The sequence below is a fragment of the Tauraco erythrolophus genome, chromosome Z (assembly GCF_009769465.1).
Source record: "Tauraco erythrolophus isolate bTauEry1 chromosome Z, bTauEry1.pri, whole genome shotgun sequence".
Classification (NCBI taxonomy): Eukaryota; Metazoa; Chordata; class Aves; order Musophagiformes; family Musophagidae; genus Tauraco; species Tauraco erythrolophus.
Genome location: NC_141496.1, coordinates 22,377,868 through 22,403,699, shown reverse-complemented (window position 1 = coordinate 22,403,699; position 25,832 = coordinate 22,377,868). Strand labels below are relative to the sequence as shown.

Below are 25,832 nucleotides of genomic sequence, written 5' to 3'. Positions count from 1 at the left end.
GTACTTGATGTAATGAATCTAAAGTTTCTAAACTGTGTGCAAATATCATTTTGAGGGTCCAGAGGAGGGCCACGAAGATGATAGGAGGGCTGGAGCACCTTTCCTATGAGGACAGGCTGAAAGAGTTGGGGCTGTTCAGCCTGGAGAAGAGGAGGCTCCGGGGTGACCTTATAGCGGTCTTCCAGTACCTCAAGGGGGCCTACAAGAAAGATGGGGAGAGGCTGTTCAGGAGGGCCACTTGTGATAGGACAAGGGGTAATGGTTTTAAAATAGAGGGAGGTAGATTCAGGTTGGATATTAGGAAAAAATTTTTTACCATGAGAGTTGCAGAACACTGGAACAGGTTGCCCAGAGAGGTGGTGGATGCTCCATCCCTGGAGACGTTCAAGGCCCGGTTGGATGAGGCCCTGAGCAACCTGATCTAGTTGGAGATATCCCTGTTCCTTGCAGGGGGGTTGGACTAGATGGCCTTTGAAGGTCCCTTCCAGCCCTAACGATTCTATGATTCTATGATTCTATCATGCAGTTTGCATTTTCTCCACGTGATGGAGGTATCAGTCTATCAAGCCTCTTGCGGCAGAGATGACAGAAAATTTTGTGATCAACAGGAAATCTACTGGCAATTTTTGGAAGCTGAAAAATTATCTGACTAGGTTCAGACAGCCAAGGAAGAAAGCAACAGAGATTTTCTGAAGTATAAAAAGAAGTCTTATTGCTTAACATGAAGTACAAGTACACTTGCAAAAACTGAGTTTACCAGTCTGTCTGCAATCCTCCCGTACACATTTTAAAGCAAGCCTTTCTGAAAAGTTTCATTCATATCCCAAGATGGCCTCATTACTCACAACACCTTCTCATTTCTATCTGCCCAAATGCAACACTGCTCTGACGCAAATAGCTCCAGACCTGAAACAGCAGTAGTCAGTAGCTCCAGACTGAAATAAAGCTACTGCGCAATGGATACCCAGCTATTTAGGTGGACTTTGCTGTGACAGGGAGATGATATAAAAGCTTACTGTTAAGAGGAAATCATCAGTAATAGGTGAGATGAGTTTCAGTCAAGCTGTGATCCATTATCAGTCGTACTAACAAAACTCATACACAATCCTAGCTTCCTGTCACCAGGTTCTTCTAATTTTTTCTAATGTTTTTTCTTTACCTATGTAAGGAAAAGCCTCAGCTACCCAGGATCAAGGGGGGAAACCAAGCTCATAAAAATGCCATTTCTAAAAGTTCCTCTTCAGAGTAAGAAAAAATGACGGGCAGAATTCAAAAGTTAGTTAGTTAGTTCTGAAGTCTAAATGTGGATACCGTAGCCTCACCTCAGCTCCATTCTGCAAGAAACATGTGAGACACCTTGCCTTCCTCACCCCGTTCTTCCTCTTCATATCTATCCCTCTTATCTGCTTTTCTCTTCAGCTGCTTTGCTGACATATAGGAAGTATGGTGTCTGAGAGCAGGGAGGGAGAGCAAATGGAAGCTCCTGTGATCCAAGAGGAATGGGTCAAGGATCTGCTTCGCCAACTGGATGCCCACAAGTCTACGGGGCCTGATGGTATCCACCCGAGAGCCCTGAGAGAGCTGGCGGATGTCATTGCCAAACCCGTCCATTATCTTTGGGCAGTCTTGGCTCACTGGGGAAGTTCCGCTGGACTGGAGGCTGGCGGATGTTACCCCCATTTACAAAAAAGGGTGGAAGGAGGATCCGGGGAACTACAGGCCTGTCAGTCTGACCTCGGTGACGGGCAAAGTCATGGAACAGGTTATCTTGAGTGCTATTAATGACCACATATGGGTTAACCGGGTGATCAGGCCCAGTCAACACAGGTTTATGAAAGGCAGGTCTTGCCAATCAAACCTGATCACCTTCTATGACAGGGTGACCCGCCTGGTTGATGAGGGAAGGGCTGTGGATGTAGTTTTCCTGGACCTCAGTAAAGCCTTTGATACAGTTTCTCATAATGTTCTGGTTGAGAAACTGATAACTGCTGGCCTGGATAGGCACACCCTCCTTTGGGTTAAAAACTGGCTGGATGGCCGAGCCCAAAGAGTGGTGGTAAATGGGGCTAAATCCGGCTTGTCCTGTTATTCTTCTACAAGATAGGTCTGAAACGTTGTGGCCCCCTGTTCCCTCCATTTCCTAGAATAGATGTTTATTTCTACTTCATAGATTTCATAGATTTCATAGATTTCTAGGTTGGAAAAGACCTTAGAGATCATCCAGTCCAACCGTCCCTAATCCCCATTAAACCATATCCTCAAGTAGATCATCCACCCTATTCTTAAACACATCCAGGGATGGGGACTCAACCACCTCCCTGGGCAGCCTATTCCAGTGGCTGACAACCCTTTCAGAGAAGAAATACTTTCTAACATCCAACCTGAACCTCCCCTGACTAAGCTTATACCCATTTCCTCTTGTTCTATCACCCAACACTAATGTGAAGAGCCCTTCCCCCACCTCCCCACCATCCCTTCTCAAGTATTTGTAGGCTGTAATCAGGTCTCCCCTCAGCCTCCTCTTCTCCAGGCTAAACAGCCCTAATTCCCTCAGCCGCTCCCCATAAGTTTTATTTTCCAGGCCCTTGACCAGTTTAGTCGCCCTTCTTTGGACTCGCTCCAGGAGCTCAATATCTCTCTTAAAGCAAGGGGCCCAAAACTGGACACAATATTCCAGGTGCGGCCTCACCAGTGCCGAGTACAGGGGCAGGATCACTTCCCTGTTCCTGCTGGTCACATGTCGTGGGTTAGGCTGATCCAGCACCAAACCCACGCAGCTCTCCCAGTCCAGTAAAATGGAGAGGAGAGAAAAATGTAATAAAAGAGCTGAGGATCGAGACAGGAACAGAGGAGCACCCACCAACCACCGTCCCGGGCAAAAGAAGCTTTTTTCTTAATGCAAAACTATTTATTAACAGCTACCTACAAAAGAGAAAAGCACACAAAAACGGTTACTTGAGAGAATAACAAGAAAACAAGGCCAGGTCTTAAAAACAACACCACTCCCCCCCTTTGCTTCTTCTTTCCGGCTCTACCTCCTCCCCCCAGCGGTGCAGGGGGGCAGGGAATGGGGGAGTGCAGGTCAGTTCATTCCAAGTTGTTACTGCTGCTTCTCTTAAAGGAAAAGGAGTCCTTACACCCTTGTCCCTTGCTCCAGCGGATCCCCTGCTCACGGCGAAAGCGTGAATCCTACCCGCTGGGGGGGCAAATCCTTACCCCATCGGATTTGCCCCAAGTGCGGGCTTTACCAGTCCTGGGCTTTTAAGGAGCTGTAGCCACTCGCTCTGGCGTGGGTCATCATACAGACTTTAAATGCGCTCCGGCGTGGGTCGGCATATCGACCTTAAACGCGTCTCCGTACAGACTTTAAATGCATAAATGCGTAAATGTGAAATGCGTAAATGTGTCTCTACCTGTGCCCATGATTCACAATAGTCTCAGGCTCAGGCATCTCTTCCCGACGTGGGTCATCCACGGGCTGCGAGTGGGTCTCTGCTTGCTCCACCGAGGACTTGTTACAAGGGGCCGCTCGCAAGGGGCACTCAGCCGCGGCACACGTTGTTCCGTTTCATCTTCACTGACCTCTTATCTGTGTGGCCGTTTCTCTTAGATTTCAGTCCTGTCTGGGTGAACTCGGCCCGGTGGGCGCCCCGGCAGCGGGGCTCTCCCCGAGTTCCCCAAGCGGCTCCGCTGCCACCATCCTCGACGGAGCGGGCCCGGCCCGGCCCAGGCCACCGGCCCGGCCGGGAGCCGGGAGCGGAGGCCGTGCCCCCCTCCCGTCTCCTTGCTCCTGGGCAAAAGTACACCTTTCCTGTTCCTTTGTCCGACGTAAATAGGGCAATTTGCAGAGGCGCCGATTGGCTCAAGCCCCGAGGGGGATGGGAGTCCGGTGTGATGGGCAGCTTCTGCCACCCGGACCTGCCCCCCCACTTCAAACCATAACATCAAACTATTCTTGATACACGCCAGTATCCCATTGGCCTTTTTGGCCACCTGGGCACACTACTGGCTCATATCAAGCCGATAGTCAACCAAGACCCCCAGGTCCTTCTCCGCCAGGCAGCTCTCCAGCCACTCTTCCCTGAGCCTATAGCGATGCTTGGGGTTTTTATACCCCAAGTGAAGGACTCTGCACTTGGCCTTATTAAAGCTCATGCCATTGGCCTCAGCCCAATGATCCAGTCTGTTCAAATCCCTCTGAAGGGCCTCCCTACCCTCGAGCAGATCAACACAGCCTCCCAGCTTGGTGTCCTCCGCAAATTTACTGAGGGTACATTCAATCCCCTCATCCAGGTCATTGATAAAGATGTTAAACAGAACTGGACCCAGCACCGAACCCTGGGGAACCCCACTGGTGACCGGCCTCCAGCCGGATTTAGCCCCATTTACCACCACTCTTTGGGCCCGGCCATCCAGCCAGTTTGTAACCCAAAGGAGGGTGTGCCTATCCAGGCCAGCAGTTATCAGTTTCTCAACCAGAACATTATGAGAAACTGTATCAAAGGCTTTACTGAGGTCCAGGAAAACTACATCCACAGCCCTTCCCTCGTCAACCAGGCGGGTCACCCTGTCATAGAAGGTGATCAGGTTTGATTGGCAAGACCTGCCTTTCATAAACCTGTGTTGACTGGGCCTGATCGCCCGGTTAACCTGTACGTGCTCATTAATAGCACTCAAGATAACCTGTTCCATGACTTTGCCCGTCACCGAGGTCAGACTGACAGGCCTGTAGTTCCCCGGATCCTCCTTCCGCCCTTTTTTGTAAATGGGGGTAACATCCGCCAGCCTCCAGTCCAGCGGAACTTCCCCAGTGAGCCAAGACTGCCCAAAGATAATGGACGGGTTTGGCAATGACATCCGCCAGCTCTCTCAGGGCTCTCGGGTGGATACCATCAGGCCCCGTAGACTTGTGGGCATCCAGTTGGCGAAGCAGATCCTTGACCCATTCCTCTTGGATCACAGGAGCTTCCATTTGCTCTCCCTCCCTGCTCTCAGACACCATAGGCCAGCTCACCTGGGAACTACTAACCTTATTATTAAAGACTGAGGCAAAGAAGGCATTAAGGACCTCAGCCTTGTCCTCATCACTAGTGACTAACGTACCCCCTGTGTCCAGTAGGGGCTAGAGGTAATCTTTGATGAAGGCAATCTTAATCCAACAACAGCTCTGATAATGTGGCCATGCTTCTCTTCATGAACTCAGCTGCCCAAGGAAAAAACTCTACTGGAGGTAGGAGCTTGACAACCAAGGTCCAACTACTTAAATCACAACAACAAGACTTGCTAGATATCACCTGTTATCATCCTATTCACAAAGAGGTTTATATTTTTACTATGATTTAGCTTATGACATTTAGGCTTCTCTAAAAAAGATAGTGCCTTTTCAACAGAAAAACAAAGAACATACTTTTGTTGATGATGGTGGAGTAGGAAAATTAAGCCAGGCTGGAGCAAAGTCATGTTGCGCCATTTAGGTCCAGTCTCTCCGAATGAACGAAACAAGGCTTCAGCACCTCATGGCAAGTCCCTGCAATTGGAAAAACAAGAAATGAGTACTTTTCAGACACTTCTTTCACAAGAGGATTACACTTGTGGTGTTTGATAATTATTTCCCTTCTGGTTTTTTGTATTATTTTCTCACACAAATGTGGTTTAGAATCTAACTATCCTCATCTCATTTATAGGATCACATTCATGCTTTTATTATCAAAGTGTCACATATGAAAATACAACTGAAACATTTCCTCCTTTATTTCCTCTTAAAAATGGGATGAAGCATCTTGTGTAAGGTCTGATCCAGAAAGCTGTGGCAGAATTAGCTTGTTGACACACTTTCTGGTACTATCTAGGATGGATTTCAGGAGCTACTTCATTAGCTTCCTAGAAGAAGCTGATTTTTTTTAATTAGTCCCTAGAAGTTAATCTCAGAGGCCATATTTAGGTTCCTTATGAAAAAAAAAACAGATGCTCAGGGCCACAACAAACTCCGTTATCTCCAGATTCAATATAAACAGGGTCTACATGTCCAGAAACTGTGTCAAAATCCAGTAAAATTCTCGAGTGTGAAAACAGACAAGAGAAGGTAAGGGTTTAAGATTACAACCCAAGAATACTTCTACCCCACGCTCTCCCCACAGGTAGGAAAACATCTCTCTGTAACCAAGAGAACACAAGATAATGTGAACTATATTACTTAAAGCTGATCTATAGCATAGAAAGGAAAGAAATGGATGAAACTGCCTGAATTAAAAGAATATCTGAATCATGCTCCGCAACTAGACACTGCAAAATTGTCAATGATTCAAAAATATTTTAAGTATGATATACATACTATTAGAAATTCAGCTAGTGAAAATATAATAAACACCCTCATGTATTTTATAGGGAGACTTAAATAAGCTTGTATTCCACATCTCTGCACAACGAAGTGCAGATCTGTTAGCGCGCACAAATTCAGTTCATCTCAATCCAAAGCTGCTGTAACGTGAGTAAGTATTACTAAGAGCTGTGGAATCTGAACTCGGTAACTAATAATTGCAGTTGTATTCTGGCCTGAACTGGGCTATTGCAGATTTCCAGTGACACAGAAGAACGTTCCCGCTTCTACAAGGAAGTCTAACAGCTCTAAGCATTAAACTACACTTCTCAGTTGAGCTGCCAGTTCTTTTTTATGCCGTGAGCTTATACTTCAGTTTTTAGGTACCTCCAATATCAGAGTTAAAAACTGTAAGGTAAGACAGTTCACCCAAGAGGGGGGAAAAAATAAAAAATATAGGATGCTTGCTCATTCCCATATCATTTATCCTGAATTAGGGAATCCTGCCACCACAACAATGTCAGTTATGGACAGGTACCCTACTTCACTCCTGAACAATTTCACCAAACAGGCAGACTGGCAACACGCAGCAGCAGTTTCTAACTACTTGTGAAGCATGATGGCTTTACAGGCTAAGCATAGCGCAGGACCCTAGCATCTGTTAGTCCAGCTTGTGTCTCCATGTTACACATTAGAAATGGGAATACAGTGCAGTCACATACCACACTCATTAAAGACAGGTTAACTGTAGAGTCACTGCAGACAGAATCAGGCATTTATTAACTCACTCAGCTGCAGCGCTAAACCAGGAAACAGTCGTGCTGCCAAAAGTTATGGAGCAAAAGGATAAGGCAAGAACACAGACCTAGACTTTTTTTATCCCCCCACATCAGGCATCCGTAAGACACTGGAAATAATTAGACCTGACAAAGCTTTAAAATAAAATTAAAAAAAAAAAACACTCAACCAAAAAACAAGTCTCCAACTCAAACACTGGAACACTTACAAAAGAAGCCAGGTTAGATCATATATTAGAAATTTATATAATGTCTCCTTGCACTGCTCTTGCTAACGCAGTGGAACAATAGTTATTTCCTTCACAAATGTCTTCAACCTGGCCTTAAACATACAATCAGGAAAGCACACGCTACTGAGGGCTGGAATAAACTGGTTACACCGAAAATAATTTAAGTGATCACTCCTCCCTTATAAAGACAATCCTTTATCCAGAATTTCTTCCAGCTTCATTTCCATTCATCAGCTCTTTCAAGCATTAGAAATTCTTTCTCTCTCTTGTTTTCTACACACACAACACTAAAAATTGTTATACAGCATCTCTGGAAGTGCATAATACTCTTCAGGAGTTGGAAAAGTGACTCCTGTGAGAATTCACCTCAAGGGAATCTCTGCACTGGTTGCCTAAGTGGACATGAGAACCTACAGATGTCAAGGGGTGGGGCATGGCAGCAGAAATTATCTTCTGGGATATTGCAACAGCAAAGAACAGAGCAAGTAGATGTAATCGAAGCATTCTGAATTTTAGTTTCATGTTTTGTTTTCTATAAACAGGTCAATAGGAAAAAATGAGCCTGATTATTAAAGTAGAGAATCCTGAAAGGACTATGGCGTATAAGGAAACATGCACTCGCATTTAACTGTTGTGATTTTTTGAGATTATTTTCCTCATTTGGTTTAAGTAGCTCTAACTACAGAAAACGTATTTGGCATTATATTTTTAATATATTTAACTACAATGATTTTTGAGACTTATAAGAATCAAGTGTAAAAAACACGTAATTCTATCTTTTATTTTCCCAGGTTCACACCTACTACAAACAATAGGAGGAATGTGGTAACAACACAAATCTTCAATTTACCACAGATAGGGTTATGAACTTTAAAAATCACCTTGTAATGAAGCATTGATACCTTTTAACATCCTTCTGAGGGCATACTACCTACTCTTGTCCCCACAGCATGTAGTCCTGTCAATAGCATTAACAAGGACAATCTCCCTCATCGTTTCCACCTTCACAAATTTTACATGAGAAAAACGTGAGTTTGATGGCTTACTAATTTTAAATCTGGAAAGTATCTTCTGGAAAATTACAATAACATCCAGTGAGCGTTCCGAAACACTGTGGACCAGCTCGTATTTTCTCAGAAGATAAAACATTATCAGCTTCTTCCCATAGGAAAGATGCTCCAGTCCCTTAATCATTTTTGTGGTCCTTTGCTGAACTCACTCCACCAAGTCCATATCTTAATTGTAATGGGGAGGCTATAACAAGACATGGTGTTCCACATGTGGCCTCACCAGGGCTGAGTAGAGGAGAAAGATAAACTCCCCTCAACTTGTTGGCAACACTGTTCCTAATGTAGCCCAGGGGGACGGTGGCCTTTTCTGTTATGAGGATGCATTGCTGGCTCATGGTCAGCTTGTTGTCCAACAGGACCCCCAGTATCTTCTCTGCAGAGCGGCTTACCAGCTAGTCAGCCTCCAGCATGTACTGGCACATGCAGCTACTGCTCCCCAGACACAGGACTTCAGATCTTCCCTTTGCTGAACTTCACAAGAATCCTCTATCCAAGTTCCTCTGAATGGCGGCACAAACATCTAGCCGATCCTCCTCACTTTGTATCATCTGCAAACTCACTGAAAGTAAACTCTGCCCCACTGCCCACGGCTTTAATGAAGATGCTAAACAGTACGGGCTCCAAAATTGAACCTTGGAGTCTAACAGCAACAAGTTCCTCCAAACGGCCTTTGGGTCACAGATCACAACCCTGATGAGCTGGGCCTGGCCATTCAGACAGTTTTTGATACACCTCACCAGTCACTTCTCTACACATACTTCATCAGCTCCTCTATGAGGATGTCATGGAAGACGATGTCAAAAGCCTTACTGAAGTCAAGACAAACACCATCCATTGCTCTCCTTTCACCTACCAAGCTAGTCACCTCCCTGCAGAGGGCTATTAGCTTGGTTAAGCTTGACTTCCCCTTCATAAAGCCATTCTGACTGCTCCCACTCACCTTCCTGTCCTTCACGTGTTCGGAAATGGTTTCCAGGATTAGTCGCTTTACCACCTTCCCAAGGACTTAGATGATGTCGACAGGCCTGTAGTTCCCTGGATCCTCCTTCTCACCCTTCTTGACGACAGGATTGACATTTACTCTCTTCTAGTACTCAAGAGCCTCTACCAACCACTGTGAGACCTCTCAAGGATAATAAGGAACGGCCTTGCAATGGCATCTGCTGGCTCCCTCTGCACTCATAGGAGCATCCTGCCAGGCCCCACGGATTTACCTATATCTTAATTAAGCCTCCCCCAACCTCATCCTTTCTGCACCAAGGGTGGGGAAAAAAGCACAGCAGAACTTTAAGACAACAAGGACATGAGATCACAGACCGTCCCCACCCAATTTTAAAAGCACGTTGTTTAACTTGTCTAACCAGTATTTAGCTGGCAGAGGAAAGACAGTCCCACTAGTATTGAAGAGATCCAACTTTAAGGAGGTCTCTTCAAGCGTATGAAAAAAATATTTCCCTGGGCCAGAAAGCTGTCTTCAGTATTTAAGACAGGTTTCATTACTGTTGGCGAGATACATTTGGTAACACTATTTGTCTGAACCGGCAGAACAAATAAAAACAGCTTTGCTTTTTCATAATGTTCTAGCATGAAGAAACAGACAAAAATGGTGACATCACTATAAGGAAAAGGCTGGTCAGTATAACAGTAAAATAGTCAAAACATCTACAATCAAAAAACTTAATTTACAGAAAGATTGTATGCTTTTGGCCATCTTATGGTTTTACTGTATTAATAAATATATCCAATTTAAATGGAGCTGACTAAAATTTTATAGGAAAAAGTAAGTTTTAAATAATGTTAAAAATTAGGAAAAAACACCCTGACAGCTGAAGTCATCTCATCAGAAGCTAGACACAAGAAAAAATAGTTCGTTTTCCTTCATGAAATGCTATAATTTCATAGCATTTTCAGCTTGTATACTTCTCATGCTCTGTGGACAGCCTGTATTATTTTTACAGGAAGCCGTTTCTATGACACTGGGTACTTCAAAGATTGTCAGAAGATGATTAAAATAAAAGGTAATATAAAGTCAAATAGCGAGGAATACTTGAAACTATTAACAGGGATGAAAAATAAGGAAGCTTCAAGCCATGAATTCCCAAAGTTAGAAAGGACATACTAATTCAAATTTCTTGATGTTTCCTGAAGACCAATTTAGAACTTCAGTCTATTGATTTGCATAGAGAAACCCATGAACAGAATAAATGTTAAAAGCACATGGATATATATGCACATTCGTACTTTTCAGGAAAATCTAAAATTTGCATGTACGCATATCTAAGTGTCACATACATATCCCCTTTTACCCAACACCTCACAGATTATTGTTACTGTACACACAGCACACCACAAACCACATAAGGGAAACTTAACTTCAACCCTCAGCTACACGCTTGTTTGACAACCCACCCTCACCTTGTCACCGTAGTTTTTTGTGATGGGTTAAAAGAAGGTTGTAAGCCATCAGAATTAAAATACACTACTGTGTTGTTATGACAGTAGAAAAAGATAAAAGGTTATATATTATTCGGTGTCTCAAGTGTGTTGCTGCTGCTGCTTTGCTTCCTTGCTAATGAGCTCCAGCAAGTATATCAAGTCCTTAATAAGTCAGGAAGACAAAGCATTTATTTGAATTTCAGATGGGTCCAATAAGCAAGTCTGTATGACATCTTAGAAAAGAGTGACCATCTAACAAAAATGGAAAGGAGGCACAAGATTTTCTAGGAGGGAATTAAAACTGGATGTTTACTATCAAAGATATGCCAGACACCAATTGTACTGCATTTCATGACCACAAAACGAGAAAGCTATTCGCCAAGGTCAAATTGTCTTTTCTGAAGAAGCAGCAGCAGAAGTTCTCACTAAAACAGAGCAACTCTGGAATAACCAAGCTACAGAATAAACTGACCCTTCGAGTCTCCCATCTTGGGTCGGCTTCAAATGTTTACTTCACCTATTTAGCATCAGCCACAGAAGAACTACAAAGTTTTGCTCTAAATTAGGCAAAGAAACTACATGCACAAGTCCTAGCCAGACTACACAGTCTCTCCCTTCATAAACAGAAATGTTCAGGATTTTTCCCAAACTAAGCAGGCCTTTAAAATAACTCCATTAAAAGTTTCTCCTTCTGCCACAAAAACAAACTCTCTTTTATGCAGAAAATTTCTTGTGGTAACAGACCCTTCCCTGTATCTCTAGTGAAAAGTACTGCTCATTTGAAGTAAAGTTGCTACGTGTAAGCTTTAAGCAATGCTTTTGTTTAAACCCTATATATCTCAATTTTCGTTCCCCTTTTAAAGACACAGCTTATTAGAGATCTCCCTTACACTGTGTTTCAGTTAGTTTGAACAAAGCAAAATACGCTAATTTCAAGCTATTTCGCTATTCAAAATTTGCATGTTAATAAAACAGAAAATAATACTCAAAACATAACACAAGCTTTACTGACTTTTTGAAAATGGAAGCATTTCTACTGATCATAAATTGCTGCAAAAGCATGACAACTACTTGAACTAAAGATTATTTTCTTCTTTTCTCTCCACGCAAATGCAGCGACACAATACGCTAGTTCAATACACATTGAAAAGTTCTGAACAATTCAGCTGAAGTCTTTTCTTTCTCAATTGTGCTACTGCAGAGTAAGCAAGATCTCCGGGTTTAGTCTCACTGTCCCCACCATCCAATGCAGAACTGTTCTGATGAGTGTTCTAGCACAACAATAAGGGAGAATAAAAGAAAATAACCCTTCATTTTTTTTTAATTTACATTTTTGCCTCATTTTTTAAAAGGAAGTATGAGATCTAAGGCTTCCTGCACCACACTGAGGATGGAGTGAGGTCCTCTGTCACATGTGAACACCTCCAGAAGTCTTAAGCATGCCTAGGTATTGAGAAATCATAGAATGATAGAATCATAGAATGGTTTGAGTCGGAAGGGACCTCAAAGATCATCTTGTTCCAGCCCCACTGCCATGGGCAGGAAAACCCTCCACTACACCAGGTTGCCCAAAGCCTCGTCTAACCTGGCCTTGAACACTTCCAGGGATGGGGCAGCCACAACTTCTCTGGGCAACCTGTTCCACTGCCTCACCATCACAGTGAAAAATTTGTTCCTTATATCCAATCTAAATCTGCCCTCTTTCAGTTTAAAGCCATTGCCCTTGTCCTATCACTACACACCCTTGTAAAAAGGCCCTCTCCAGCTTTCCTGTAGGCCCCCTTTAAGTACTGGAAGGCTGCTACGAGATCACCCCGGAGCCTTCTCTTCTCCAGGCTGAACAGCCCCAACTCGCTCAGCCTGTCCTCATAGGAGAGGTGTTCCAGTCCTCGAATCATCTTCGTGGTCCTCCTCTGGACCTGCTCCAGCAGCTCCATGTCCTTCTTGTGTTGGGGACTCCAAAGCTGAACGCAGTATTCCAGGTGGCATCTGATGAGTGCCGAGTAAAGGAGCAGAATCCCCTCCCTCGACCTGCTGGCCACACTTCTTTTGATACAGCCCAGGATACGATTTGCTTTCTGGGCTGCCAGCGCACATTGCCGGCTCATGTTGAGCTTCTATGTATGGAGCCAAACTGTAACAGTCAATTTTTAACAATTTAAAGCCAACATGTTCTCTAGTACAGCCACACCCCTAAAACCTAGCTTTATAGTGACTCAGCCAAAAAAAAAAAAAAAAACAAACCAAAAAAAAACCACCTCAGGAAAACTCGCCTTCATTTGTACTTAGGGCTCAGGATCTACTCCTCCTTACATGAGGACAAATCAACTAAAAACCACATTGTTTGTCATAGGGATCTAGAGTACCAGCAGGCTTGGAGGGGGACACACTGGTGTTCCAAAAATCTCAAACGCTGCTCTTTATTGTATGGTCCCCTTTCCACACAAGCAACAAGGTTTACATCACTTCTGTGAATCAAATATTAAATTTCACAACAATGAAAACATCTTCTAGGAAATGTTCTAGAAACAGCCAAAGTTAATGAGAGCGCTTCAAACAACTGAATCATCACTTTTATTCAAAAAAGTTTTTCCTTCTTGCACTGTACTAGAATGTAACTTAAAAACCCAAACTATTTCAAAACACGAAAAAACCTCTATATTCGAAGGTAAACTACAACCAGGTTCCTTCTGCTTGAAACCGTACACACTTGCAGCGCTGTTTAGCAGAACACGAGAGAAAGGCCAACCTCTTGCCTTTTGCAAGGTTCAAAGTCCAAAAGCTGAAGCCTCAGTGCAGTAACATCACCACCCTTCTCAGCACACATCGTGTAACAAAACCACCAGTAATTCTTCTGCACTTCGGCATCTTCACAAGGATCTGAAGAAAAGGCAGTTGAAAGCGGTAGTGGTTTTGATACATCCTAAGCATATAAAGCAGAAAAACAATTCTATGTATTTCAGCTGTTTCCAAACTGTATTTACCCAAAGTAGGGAACGAGGTGATTGTCGAAGCATTAACAGCACCACACAGAGCATCGTCATCAGTTACCGTGTAACACTACTGCTCAAACACACAGTCACAGAAACCAAAACGAACAGCATGCCAAGTCTTACTCAGGTTCATTTACAATAAGGTCTGCAAATCGTTCTCCTTGTAGGACAGAATTTAATCCTAGCACTAAAAAAATAAAATAAAAAAATAAATAAAGCAACTTCCCTAGAAGTTATTGATGAACTACCACTGTCACACACTGTCACACTGTTTTATCCATGCATTTTAAACAGAAGAATCTCAGAACAACAGAGGATAAAAAAAAAAAAGAATGTAAAGCACATTAACTTATGAAGTACTAACAAAGCTAAATATCTACAAAATTTCCCTGTATAATTTTACAGATGTAATTCCACTTAAGTTTTGCTGCAAGCTTAAACTCCGCTTACTCTTCCACCAACACAGAGCGGCCTACACCATTCAAGACATTTTCTCAATACAAACGTACCCATTTTACGATTCTACCAGAACAAACGCACCCGTTAAAGAGCCGAGTTATTCCAGTACAACAGTCATGTTTCCATCAAGGCTTAAAGTATAAACTCTCCAGTGAAGGGGGCAAGGACTTTCACTTCATAGTTGTCTGCAAACAGACTGTCAGCACTGCGCAAAGAAAAAAAAAAAAAAAAACAACTAAAGAAGCAATTGAAGTGGACCAGCACAGTAGGCATTTCCTCCACAATGGGCCTCACTCAAGTATGAATTTTGCTTAGGGTACAAGGCCACAGCTGTAAGCAGTGCCTGAATCCCTGTCAAATACATATGCATACAATAAAGACTGCACTTCCCAAGTGCAAACATGGTGAAAAGAAAAAAAGAACTATCCTACCAGCAAGCAGAGAGATGTAAAGACAGAGTTAAATTAATGAAGCTAAAAAGAAAACTCTTGAAAACATCCAGAAGGGAATGAGTCCAGACAAAGATGTCACCCAAACTAATAAGTGGGGGCATGTAGCTCCCTGATTTCAGTGAGAGTCTCTTGTCAAGAGGTAAAAGTACCTCATTGCACTGAAAGTTAATAGCCCGAAAAAAAGAGACATCACTTTTCCTATGACTTGAGACACAAGTACTTGTATTACTATTGTTTATAACCACATAACAGAAAAAAAATCAAATGAAATGGCCACTCATGCCTGAACTCTTCACATTTAACAAATGCTTTCAAGCAAAACATGTATTAATCCAACTGAAGGAATGAGGATGATCATTCTTCTCTGTTGGTTTGGTTCCTCCGCATGTGGCTCAGCTCATCCAGTCAATCCCCAGCCACAGCGGGACTAGATGCAGTAGAGCCACAAGCCACCGTGACAAGAGATTAACAGAAACAGACTCCTATTCATGTTCCACAGTTTCCATATTCTCCAAACAAAACTGAAACAGTTAAAATAATAAAACAGCAAGGCCACCCAAAAAAAGCAAAATACTGAAGCTAGATCTACTTTCAGGTACTAACAAGACAACACACAGAATAGAACTATTTCAGTGAGCCTAGGAACTTATTTCGGTGCAAGTCTTTCATTTGTGGTCAAAATAACAAGTTACAGTGGAAAAGCAGACTGTAGTAATTTTTGGACAGAGCATCGCATGCTTGACGTAACTTTTTCTACAAGGCTTTACCATAAGCCATGTTCCCAAACATCTTTGCATTGCCCTTAGAGAAAACCATTTTTTTTTCATTAGCTCACGACTACTACTACTTCAGTATTGCAGAAGCTCTGAAACATTTTTTTAAAAGGTGGAGACTAAGGTAAATGTGTCACCTTTCCCAGCCACTCAGTTTACAGTCTACCCAATAATGATTTAATTATTTAAAGCTTTATGAATAATCAAGGCAGGGTACGGGGCAGAGAACTTCAATAAAATTACCACTGACTTTTGAATTAAGTTCTTCCGTCCATCTTAATTTTCTTCGAGGCAGTAGCAATTCAGCTGAATGCAAACCTACAAAAAAAGATTGTAAACATATTAATTTCAACATTTAAACTATAATTATCTTCAGAAACATTTAACCATTATGGGAGGAAGGGGACAGCAATACATTTAAAAATAACATGTAAAATTAGTTCATCACCAGATTTGGGTTTGAATCCTTCCAAAAAGGTGGAGGTTTTTTGTAATGTTATACTTGCAGACCAGTCAGACTCATTCATTGCTTTTACAGAATAGAAAATTACTCTGAACCCAACCTTAAAATATCAGCACATTAAAAAGCTAGTTTGCATAGGCAGTAAACTATTTTTGTTAAAAAATATCTGGCTTCCATAAGTTAAAGGACATTGGAAAGAAATTAAAAAAAAACAAAAACAACAAAACCAACCCACACACTACACTATTCATACCTTTGTGCTGCAAAAACATCCAATACAAACGGACAGACTGAGATATGTAAGCCATCCAGCAGAATTATTCAATAAGTATAATAAACAGCTCATTGCTGAGATTACAATATTAACGTGAAAGGTAAGTTACCTATGGATTCAGTCTAGAGGTACCTATTTTTCAATCTCCCAGAAAAAAATCACACTCCTACCTACACATTTCTCCTTGTACATGTACTCCTCAAATTCTTAAAGAATTATTCCATTAATTATTAAAAACAGCAAGTAAAAATTAGATTTTGCAAGCTCATTTTAACATTCTCGAAAAACAACAACCTTTAGGCAGTAAACGTTACTGGTTTAACCATTCTACAGATAACATTTACTCAAGTATAAATTGATTTATGAACATTACAACACTTACCTAATCCAAAAGGACCACACAAGGTGTGAGTACTGCGTGATTTGTATTTTTCCAGTTTTCCTTGAGATAATATCCCAGGTTCTTGTTGATACTACATTCGTAGCTGTTTGACATAGATTTGACCTCAAAGAAATCAGCTACCCATCCTTCTTGCTTACAGATTCCGCAAGGCTATTTTCCAAAATTTGCCAAATCTGTCTTAAAAGGCTTCTTTTTTTCTCTGAAAGCTTCTTCTTTTGTCTATTCTTTTGTCTACTCCATGTACATAGCACTGTAAGAAGCATCAGCTCTAGGTGAAATTAACATGCTTTTTACACGACAAACTGTAAATCTGAATATCCAAATTTCACATCTGAACTGTGGAACATTTCCTAGCTTCGGGTAACAGAGGCATTTGTAAACAACAGCTATCTGGATACCTCCATACTGCTTATCGGCAACATTTTTCAACAAAAATATTAAATAAAATATAAAAGAAAAAATGATAAACAAATTAGAGTCTTCATTTAGAAAACAGGTCTCATTGCAAAATGACTGAAGGCCATGTCAGAAAATCTAGAAAATAAGACAAGGGGAAAAATATCTGCCATGAAACTTTTCAGCAATGTCTACACGGCGACTCAGGTTGCCTTTAACCTGGAGGCCAGTTAACAAAACTGGTGATGCCTACGACTCAGAACGTCACCTAGACGAAAAAAGTATCAAAAATCAAGAAAGTGCTTTATTTTGCCAGTCGAAGTATTCAGAACTTGATAAATTTAGCCATGTATCCATGCCATGTGGACAAAAGCATCCCAGGGTGAGGTGCTCGGCACTGCTAGAAAGAAAGAGCTCACGACTTCGAACTTCCAATTGACGTCTCAGGTGCCCACTGATCGTTTCGGAAGCCTTTTCAGGAAGGAGCACACTTGGGCAAGTAATCCCGGAACAGTGTCCGATATTTCTCCCCTTTCACACGATCAACAGCCGCAGGTCAGTTTCCACTTTTTTTCCTCTCTACCGGCCGAAGCCAAAGGCTGCAAACACATCCAGGGCTCTCTGTAATCCAAACTGCCTACGGTAAAAAGAACCAGAACAATCAGTTTTCCTTTTTGAAATCTGAACTGGCGTCGAACAAACACATAAACCTGAATCTTGAAAGGCAAACACACGCGCGATCAGGGAGACGAACCCGAGTATAAAAGCCTCGGTTAAACCTCCACTCACATCCCAGAAAAAGCAGCAGGCATGTTTATCGGGAAACGCAGCCTATCAGCGAAAACGTTCTCCTGCCTTTCGCTCTCGAGGGGGAAAAAAAGGAAGGGGGAAAAAAAAAAAGGAAAGAGAGGGGCAATTCTCATTTTATTGGGACAGATCAACAGGTCTGCAGGAAGCACCCGGGAAGGAGGCGCTGACCTGGGCCGGGGACACCGAGCGGAGGCACAGAACGAGCCCGGGGGAGCGGCGGGAGCCGCCTGGGGAAGCCCCAGCGCGCCCCGGGGAGAAGCCTCGCCGCTTCGGCGCCGCTCGGCTGCCCGCAGCTCCCCGGCCTCGGCCGACCTGGCGCTGCGGCGGGCACGGCGAAGGGCTACGGCGGCCGGCGCCTGGCGCTGGCCCTGCCCGCCCGCGGGGCCGCGCCGCCCCCGCGCAGCAGCAGCACCAGCCGCCGCCGGCCGCTTCGCCAGGGGCCCGGGGGCGACTCCCCCTGCCCTCCCCGAGGGCGGGCCCGGCCGCGCGGCGGGGGAGGGAACGGGGCGCCCAGCGCGCCAGTACCCGCCCCGGCCCCTCCGCGCCTCCTCCCCCGGCCCGCCGCCACCACACCGCCCCTAGAGGGGGTGTCGGTGTCCCGGGCCCGGCGGCCGCCGCCGCCGCCGCCTCCCCCCCGCCCCGCGACAGCCGCAGGGGCCACGGGCACGGGAGCGCCGCACGCGCGCGCACACCCCCCCCCGCCCCCCCCCGCGCGCGCGCGCACGCACGCACACACACACACACACACCCCGCTCGCCTCGCTCCCAAAATGGCGCCGCTCCGAGCCGCAGTGCTCCGCGCGAGCAAGCCTCGCGAGAGCCGCCGCGCGGGCCCGGCGGGAGCCCGGGGCGGGGCTTCCCGGCCGCCGCCGGAGGGGCGACCCCGCCCCGCCCCACCAGCGGGAGCCCCCCTGCCGTGACGTCACGGAACAATCCCGAACGTTCCGCGCGGGGCGGCGGGGGAATCCCCAGCGCGCGCCCCGCCCCCGCCCCCGCCTCCACCCCCACCCCGCCCCGCCCCGCCCGCGGGAGTCCCCGGCGCCGCCGTACTTAACCGTGCAGCGGCGCAGCCCGCGCGGCACCACCCTTGCCGGCGGCGGCGGCGGCTGCTCGGGAGGCAGCGGCAGCCAGCAGCAGCCCTGGCCAGCGGCACAACGCTGAGGTGCCGAAACGGGTCACCGAAACCGAGACGAGGGCTCAGCCCGCGGTCCCGTCGAACGGGCGCCGCGGGGGCCCCAGCCGGCCGCTGGGAAGTCCGTGCGCCGCCTACGTGGGCGGGAACGGTGGGTGAGCGCGGCCGCGAGAGCGGCCTGGCCGGTGCCGGGGAGAGCCGCGCTGCGCTGCCCCCGTGACGAGCGAGGCACGTGGGCGGCGGGGTGCTCGGAAGCCCGGGCCTCTACCGCCCCGGGGGCAGAGCGGCGGCGCCGGGCCGCCCGCGCCCCCGCCTCGGCGAGGCTGAGCACGGCTCAGCACGGGGTTAAATCGCGGCGGGGCCCCCGGTGGGTAGGAGATCAAATGGCCGCCGTTTGTGTGAACAACGGGAAGTTAACGTCTTCCCCGAATCGACCGAAATAGCTTCGACTCACAAGCTGTCCAGTGGAAGCGCGCTCGGCGCACACGGAGCCCTGCGGCTCCCGCCTCTGTGAAAGTGACGGGATGGACTTTCGCAGCCTGGGAAATAAACGTTTTGCAGTTTCGAGATCCGATTTCCAAAGCAAGACGAATTATTTTGCAATTAATTACGCGAAAAATTAAATACACAAAATTACGTTAAAATATCGTTAGAAAGGGTGCTGGCGAGTGCTTTTTTTTTTTTTTTCAAAGCCTGCATTTGATTCTGGGTTTTCATTCAATGGCAGTTTCCTGTACAAGGTTTAAATCATTGTAGGAAATTAAATGGTGCACTGATTTTTTTCAAAAATCTCTCACAGTCCTGACAAATAGTAAGGTTATTTTGATAGCGTATCAAAATACATTAAAAAAAATCCATTTTCATTATTTGATAAAATTACTGGAAATTACTAGAAATCAATGATTACTAGAGAAATTACTAGAAATGAACAACTGAGAAATTCAGAAAGTAGAAAAACATATCAGAGTTTCATCTTTAAAAAAAACAACAGAACCTCCAAAACTGCTACAGTCGCACTTACCTTCAGCCCAACTCTGACTGAGTCAACCACGGTTCCAACTCTTAACAGCCTTGGTGTTTCCCTACGTTCCCATCACAATCCCCAATGCATTGCAGTCTCCTTCCTCTGCCTCACCCTTGGAATTATTTGTCCTTTTGTTTACCTCGGAGCAGTGGTGCAGAAGCGAAGCAGGATGGTGGCGCATAACAGAGGGGCACAGGGTATTTTCACAGACCCCAAGGAGGAAACAGAAACCCCAAGGAAGGAAAGAGTCACTTTTTTCACAGAAACCCCAAGGAGGAAAGTCGCTTGGCCTGACTGCAAACCACTGCATGGCGAAGGTGCCAAGTCTGACACCCCTATGCGCAGTCACTAGGACCATAGCACCAAAACTGGCCACACTCTCTAGTTTCATTGTTAAAATCTTTCTCAAAGTTGTAATTTATAACCTACATACTGATGAATTTAACCCATACCAGACATATGCTTCAGCAGTAGCTAGAAGCTAACGCGTTTGTTTAATCAGGAAATGGCACCAAAAACATCTCAGGACTCCAGGGCTCACTACGCTGCATGTTTTAAACATATGTAATACCAAGAAAGCTCTGACCAAAGGAATCGTATACAAGTCCCAAAGCAACACATACAATCCTAAAATACGATGGATAACAGTAGCTAGAAAAATAAGGTAAGAGGTGAATGGAAAGCAATGTGAAAAAAAAGTGTGTTGAGTCAATAATGCATCTCCAGGCCACCTTGACCACGCACACTTAAGGCTACATTAATGACCAGAAGTGACCTTTCCGTTCATTTAGGTCAATTAGGTGAACTAATTAATCACTTAGTTATGGCTTTAGCCATAACTCTGAACACCTATTCTGAGCATCTTCTGGCTTTCCAATGCATTATATACCATGGGTATCAAAAGAGAAACAGTAAGTAGGAGGAGATGATCAATTCGTCCATGTCAGTCCTCCTAATAGGTTTCTATTTGTGTTGCTTCATACATGATCCTTCTATTTCCTTCTGGTGACAATAACCACATCAATTTTAATAACCACAGGAAAAGCTGTGACAGTCACTGGGGAAATTAAAATAATAACGAGAAATGGGTTTGATTTATATCTCTAATTGTTTCGTAAAAGAAGGCGTAATGCCCTTTCCATTTCATGAAAAGCAAGGGTTTGACCTGGCAAACAGCTGAGGTGATGTCCTCACCTTACTGAGATCGGTGGCAAACCTCACACTGAGTTCAAACCAAAAGCTCTCCCCTTCCAGCGTGCTTTATTTCACACATCACGAGCATTCAAGCAGTTGCAGCAAAGTCAACAGGGCCGTTTTTAGCATGCGAGGATTAGTTTAAAGGAAGCAATTTGCAAGCCTGCTGGCATGTGACTTCGGTTTTTGAAGAGGTTCCTGCCATGCACAGCCTAACCATACCAGGTGGTTCTCATGGTATACACAGAGATTGTACCAGCACAACAATGCTTCTGCTTATACAGGATGTTTTGCTCGTGCAGGAAATAATTGGACTACACTGATAAAACCATATGTATTCCATTACTGATGAAGAAATCCTAGCATAAATATAGTAATTGTCTGTTATGAAGACCAAGAAGAAAGACAGAAGCTTGCCAGAATGACAAATTTGTGAAGCAATATTTACACCATTTTTTTTGTTGTAAAACCTGTTATTTGATACTTTGAACCCAAACTGTACCCAGATCTTCAGAAGTCTATAGAGCACAGAAGAGGGCAAGAGCATTTAAGTGTCCAATATTTAACAGAAACAGCTTCTGAAACTGGGTAGGCTGAGCAGAACATGTCTGTTTTCAGAAACTTCTATAGCAGGTGTCGTGGGTTAGGCCACTCCGGCAAATAAACCCCACACAGCTCTCCCACTCCAGTAAAATGGAGAGGAGAAAAATATAATAAAAGAGCTGAGGGTTGAGACAGGAACAGAGGAGCACCCACCAACCACGGTCCCGGGCAAAAGAGGCTGTTTTCTTAAAGCAAAACTATTTATTAACAGCTACCTAGAAAGACAAAAGCAAACAAAAACGGTTACTTGAGAGGATAACAAGAAAACAAGGCCAGGTCTTAAAAACAACACCACTCCTGACCTTGGCCTCTTCTTCCCGGCTCTACCTCCTCCCCTCAGCGGCACACGGGGGCAGGGAATGGGGGAGTGCAGGTCAGTTCATTCCATGTTGTACTGCCGCTTCTCTTAAAGGAAAAGGAGTCCTTACACCATTGTCCCTTGCTCCAGTGGATCCCCTACTCACAGGAAAGCGTGAGGTCCTACCTGCTGGGAGGCAATCCTTACCCCATCGGATTGCCCCACGTGCGGGCTTTACCAGTCCTGGACTTTTAAGGAGTTGTTGCCACTCGCTCTGGCGTGGGTCATCATACAGGCTTTAAATGCGCTCTGGTGTGGGTCGGCATATCGACCTTAAATGCATCTCTGTACAGACTTTAAATGCGTAAATGCGCCTTGACCTGTGCCCATGATCCACAATCGTCTCAGGCTCAGGCATCTCCTTTAACGAAACACCTCCCCATCGGCGGGGGTTGTCCCATGAACTCTAGATGCGTACCGTCCTCAGGCTCTGGCATCTCTTCTCGACGTGGATCCTCCACGGGCTGCGAGTGGGTCTCTGCTTGCTCCACCAAGGACTGGTTGCAAAGGGGCTGCTTGCAAGGGCGAGGAGTCAAGTCCGGCATACGTTCCGTTCCATCTTCACTGACCTGTTATCTGTGTGGCCTTTTCTCTCAGATCTCAGTCTTTTCTGGGTGAACTCGGCCCGGTGGGCACCCCGGGAGCGGGGCTTTCGCCGAGTTCCCCAAGCGGCTCCATCGGGGCCATCCTTGACGGAGCGGGCACTGGCCCAGCCCGGCTGGGCGCCGGGAGCAGGGGCCATGCCCCCCTCCCTTCTCCTCGCTCCTGGGCAAAGGCACACACCTTTCCAGTTCCTTTGTCCCAACGTAAATAGGGCATTCGCAGAGATGCCAATTGGCTCAAGCCCCGAGGGGAATGGGAGTCCGGTCTGATGGGCACCTTCTGCCACCTGGACCTCCCCCCCCCACTTCAAACCATGACACAGGTTATGGTTACACTTACACTGGAAATTAATAGGGAAGGGGAAGGCACAGAAGACAAAGGCAGGGACTAGGAGAATGAAGAACCACCCACTGTGGGAGAAGATCAGGTTTGAGACCATCTTAAGAACCTGAAGGTGAACAAGTCCATGAGACCTGATGAGGTACATCTGTGCGTCCTGAGGGAACTGGCAGATGAAGTTGTTAAGCCACTATCTGTCATATTTCAGAAGTCGTGGCAATCTGGTGAAGTTCCCACTGACTGGAAAAAGGGGAAACATAAACTCCCATCTTTAAAAAGTGAAAAAAAGGAGGCCCAGGGAACTACAGGCCAGTCACTCTCACCTCTGTGCCCGGCAAGATCATGGAGTGTATCTGCCTGGTGACTATGCTAAGGCACATGGAAAACAAGGAGGTGATTGGTGACAGCCAACATGGCTTCACTAAGGGCAAATCCTGCCTGACTAATTTGGTGGCCTTCTATGATGAGGTTACAACATTAATGAATAGGGGAAGAGCTACTGACATCGTCTACCTGGACTTATCCAAAGTATTTGATACTGTCCCACACGACATCCTTGTCTCTAAACTGGAGAGACATGGATTTGACAGATGGACCACTCAGTGGATAAGGAATTGGCTGGATGGTCGCACTCAAAGAGTTGTGGTCAACGGTTCAATGTCCACGTGGAGGCCGATGACGAGTGGTGTTCCTCAGGGGTCAGTACTGGGACTAGTGCTATTTAACATCTTTGTTGGAGACATGGACAGTGGGATCGAGTGCACCCTCAGCAAGTTTGCAGATGACACCAAGCTGTGTGGTGTTGTGGACACGCTGGAAGGAAGGGGTGCCATCCAGAGGGACCTTGACAGGCTGGAGAGGTGGGCCTGTGAGAACCTCATGAAGTTCAACAAGGCCATGTGCAAGGTCCTGCACAGGGGTCGGGGCAATCCCAAGCACAAGTACAGGCTGGGTGGAGAATGGATTGAGAGCAGCCCTGAGGAAAAGGACTTGGGAGTGCTGGTGGATGAGAAGCTCAACATGAGTCAGCAATGTGCACTGGCAGCCCAGAAAGCCAATCGTATCCTGGGCTGCATCAAAAGAAGTGTGGCCAGCAGGTTGCGGGAGGGGATTCTGCTCCTCTACTCAGCTCTCGTGAGACCCCACCTGGAATACTGCGTTCAGCTCTGGAGTCCCCAGCACAAGAAGGACATGGAGCTGTTGGAGGGGTCCAGAGGAGGGCCACGAAGATGATTCGAGGGCTGGAACACCTCTGCTATGAAGACAGGCTGAGAGAGTTGGGGCTGTTCAGCCTGGAGAAGAGAAGGCTCCGGGGTGATCTAATTGCAGCCTTCCAGTACCTGAAGGGGGCCTACAGGAAAGCTGGAGAGGGACATTTTACAAGGGCGTGTAGCAATAGGACAAGGAGTAATGGCTTTAAACTGAAAGAGGGCAGATTTAGATTAGATAGAAGGAAGAAATTTTTCACTGTGATGGTGCTGAAGCACTGGAACAGGTTGCCCGGAGAAGTTGTAGATGCCCTATCCCTGGAAGTGTTCAAGGCCAGGTTGAATGAGGCTTTTAGCAATCTGGTGTAGTGGAGGGTTTTCCTGCCCATGGCAGGGTGGTTGGAACTAGATGATCTTTGAGGTCTCTTCCAACCCTAACCATTCTATGATTCTATAATATATATCTATAAGAACAGTTCTCTTTTGTTTAGCAAAGTTGGAAAAGTAGGCCAAGATTTTTGCCACAGATGCTTACATAGGTTTTTAAAAATACTTTCAATGAACCATGATTCGAGTGAAGGGTATCTCATGTGGACTTTAGACAATAATTGAGATTTAAGAACAAACTGAGAATTACTGGTTTTGAATGACTGAGGTATTTTTGGGTAGTTTGATGAAGAGGGAAGAAAAACACATTTACTACTTTCATCCAAATTCATTATTCTGAATGCTATATGTAATTTAAGGTTCTGTTTGGTGTAGATCAGACAACGGACTGCAAGATAACTGAAGAGAGAGAGCTCAGTCCGTACTCAAGGACCATCTACATCAGTATATGAAAGCATTGAATAAATACAATGAAACAAAAATGTGTGGGAAATGCTGAGTGTAAGAAATGCATCCAGAAACTTTTCAACTCCCACCAAATACTAACCAATCATATTGAAATGCAAGTCATAGAACTCATTTTAATACGAAAAATGTATAATGAATTTAAAGTTAAATTATTTGCTGCACAAACTTGGATGATGGGATGATGTAGGAGACCAAAAGTTAAAAATGTATTTTGGCAGGCGCTTGAAGTGTGCTACTTCCATTTTTTCTACGAGTAGAATACAAGATTCTTAGGTGAGTATACTACACACTCAGATTTTTAGTTAAGCAAATATTAAAGAAAAATATGGAAACATACTTAATTCCTTACTAGTACAGATTTTTGTGTCACTCCATGAGACATAGAAAACACTTGACCTTGTACTAAAAACCCAGTGTGCCCAATATACAATCAATCCGAGCCAAAGTGTCAGGCAAAAGGCCAAACTTAAAATTTTCATATAACAGGTTTAAAACCTGATTAATATATATTTGCTCCAGAAAGCTTCTGATGCCATGAGCCCAATACTTAAGCAGAAAGAAAATGGCTACCTCATGTTAATAATAAAAACCCAATTCTAATGTATGCTCTTCTCAACAGAGGAGTGTTTGTACAATCAGATTCCA

The 25,832-nt window shown here is 45.1% G+C and overlaps 1 protein-coding gene across 4 annotated transcripts in view; it reads right to left on the bottom strand.

Moving 5' to 3' along the window:
* GPBP1 (GC-rich promoter binding protein 1) overlaps positions 1 to 24,287 on the bottom strand; it is a 41,671-nt gene extending 17,384 nt beyond the window's left edge. For 2 of the 4 annotated variants that reach the window (XM_086628887.1, XM_086628888.1), the window contains exons 1-2: positions 15,777 to 15,817; positions 5,408 to 5,527 (exon numbers count right to left, since the gene is read on the bottom strand). In XM_086628887.1, coding sequence (XP_086485013.1) covers positions 5,408 to 5,470 — 63 coding nt within the window. In that variant the 5' untranslated portion in view covers positions 5,471 to 5,527; positions 15,777 to 15,817. Of the gene's footprint in view, positions 1 to 5,407; positions 5,528 to 15,776; positions 15,845 to 16,645; positions 16,729 to 24,270 lie in introns of those variants that run through there. The other 2 variants (XM_086628889.1, XM_086628891.1) reach the window with 2 other exon arrangements.
* Positions 24,288 to 25,832: the final 1,545 nt, after the last annotated feature.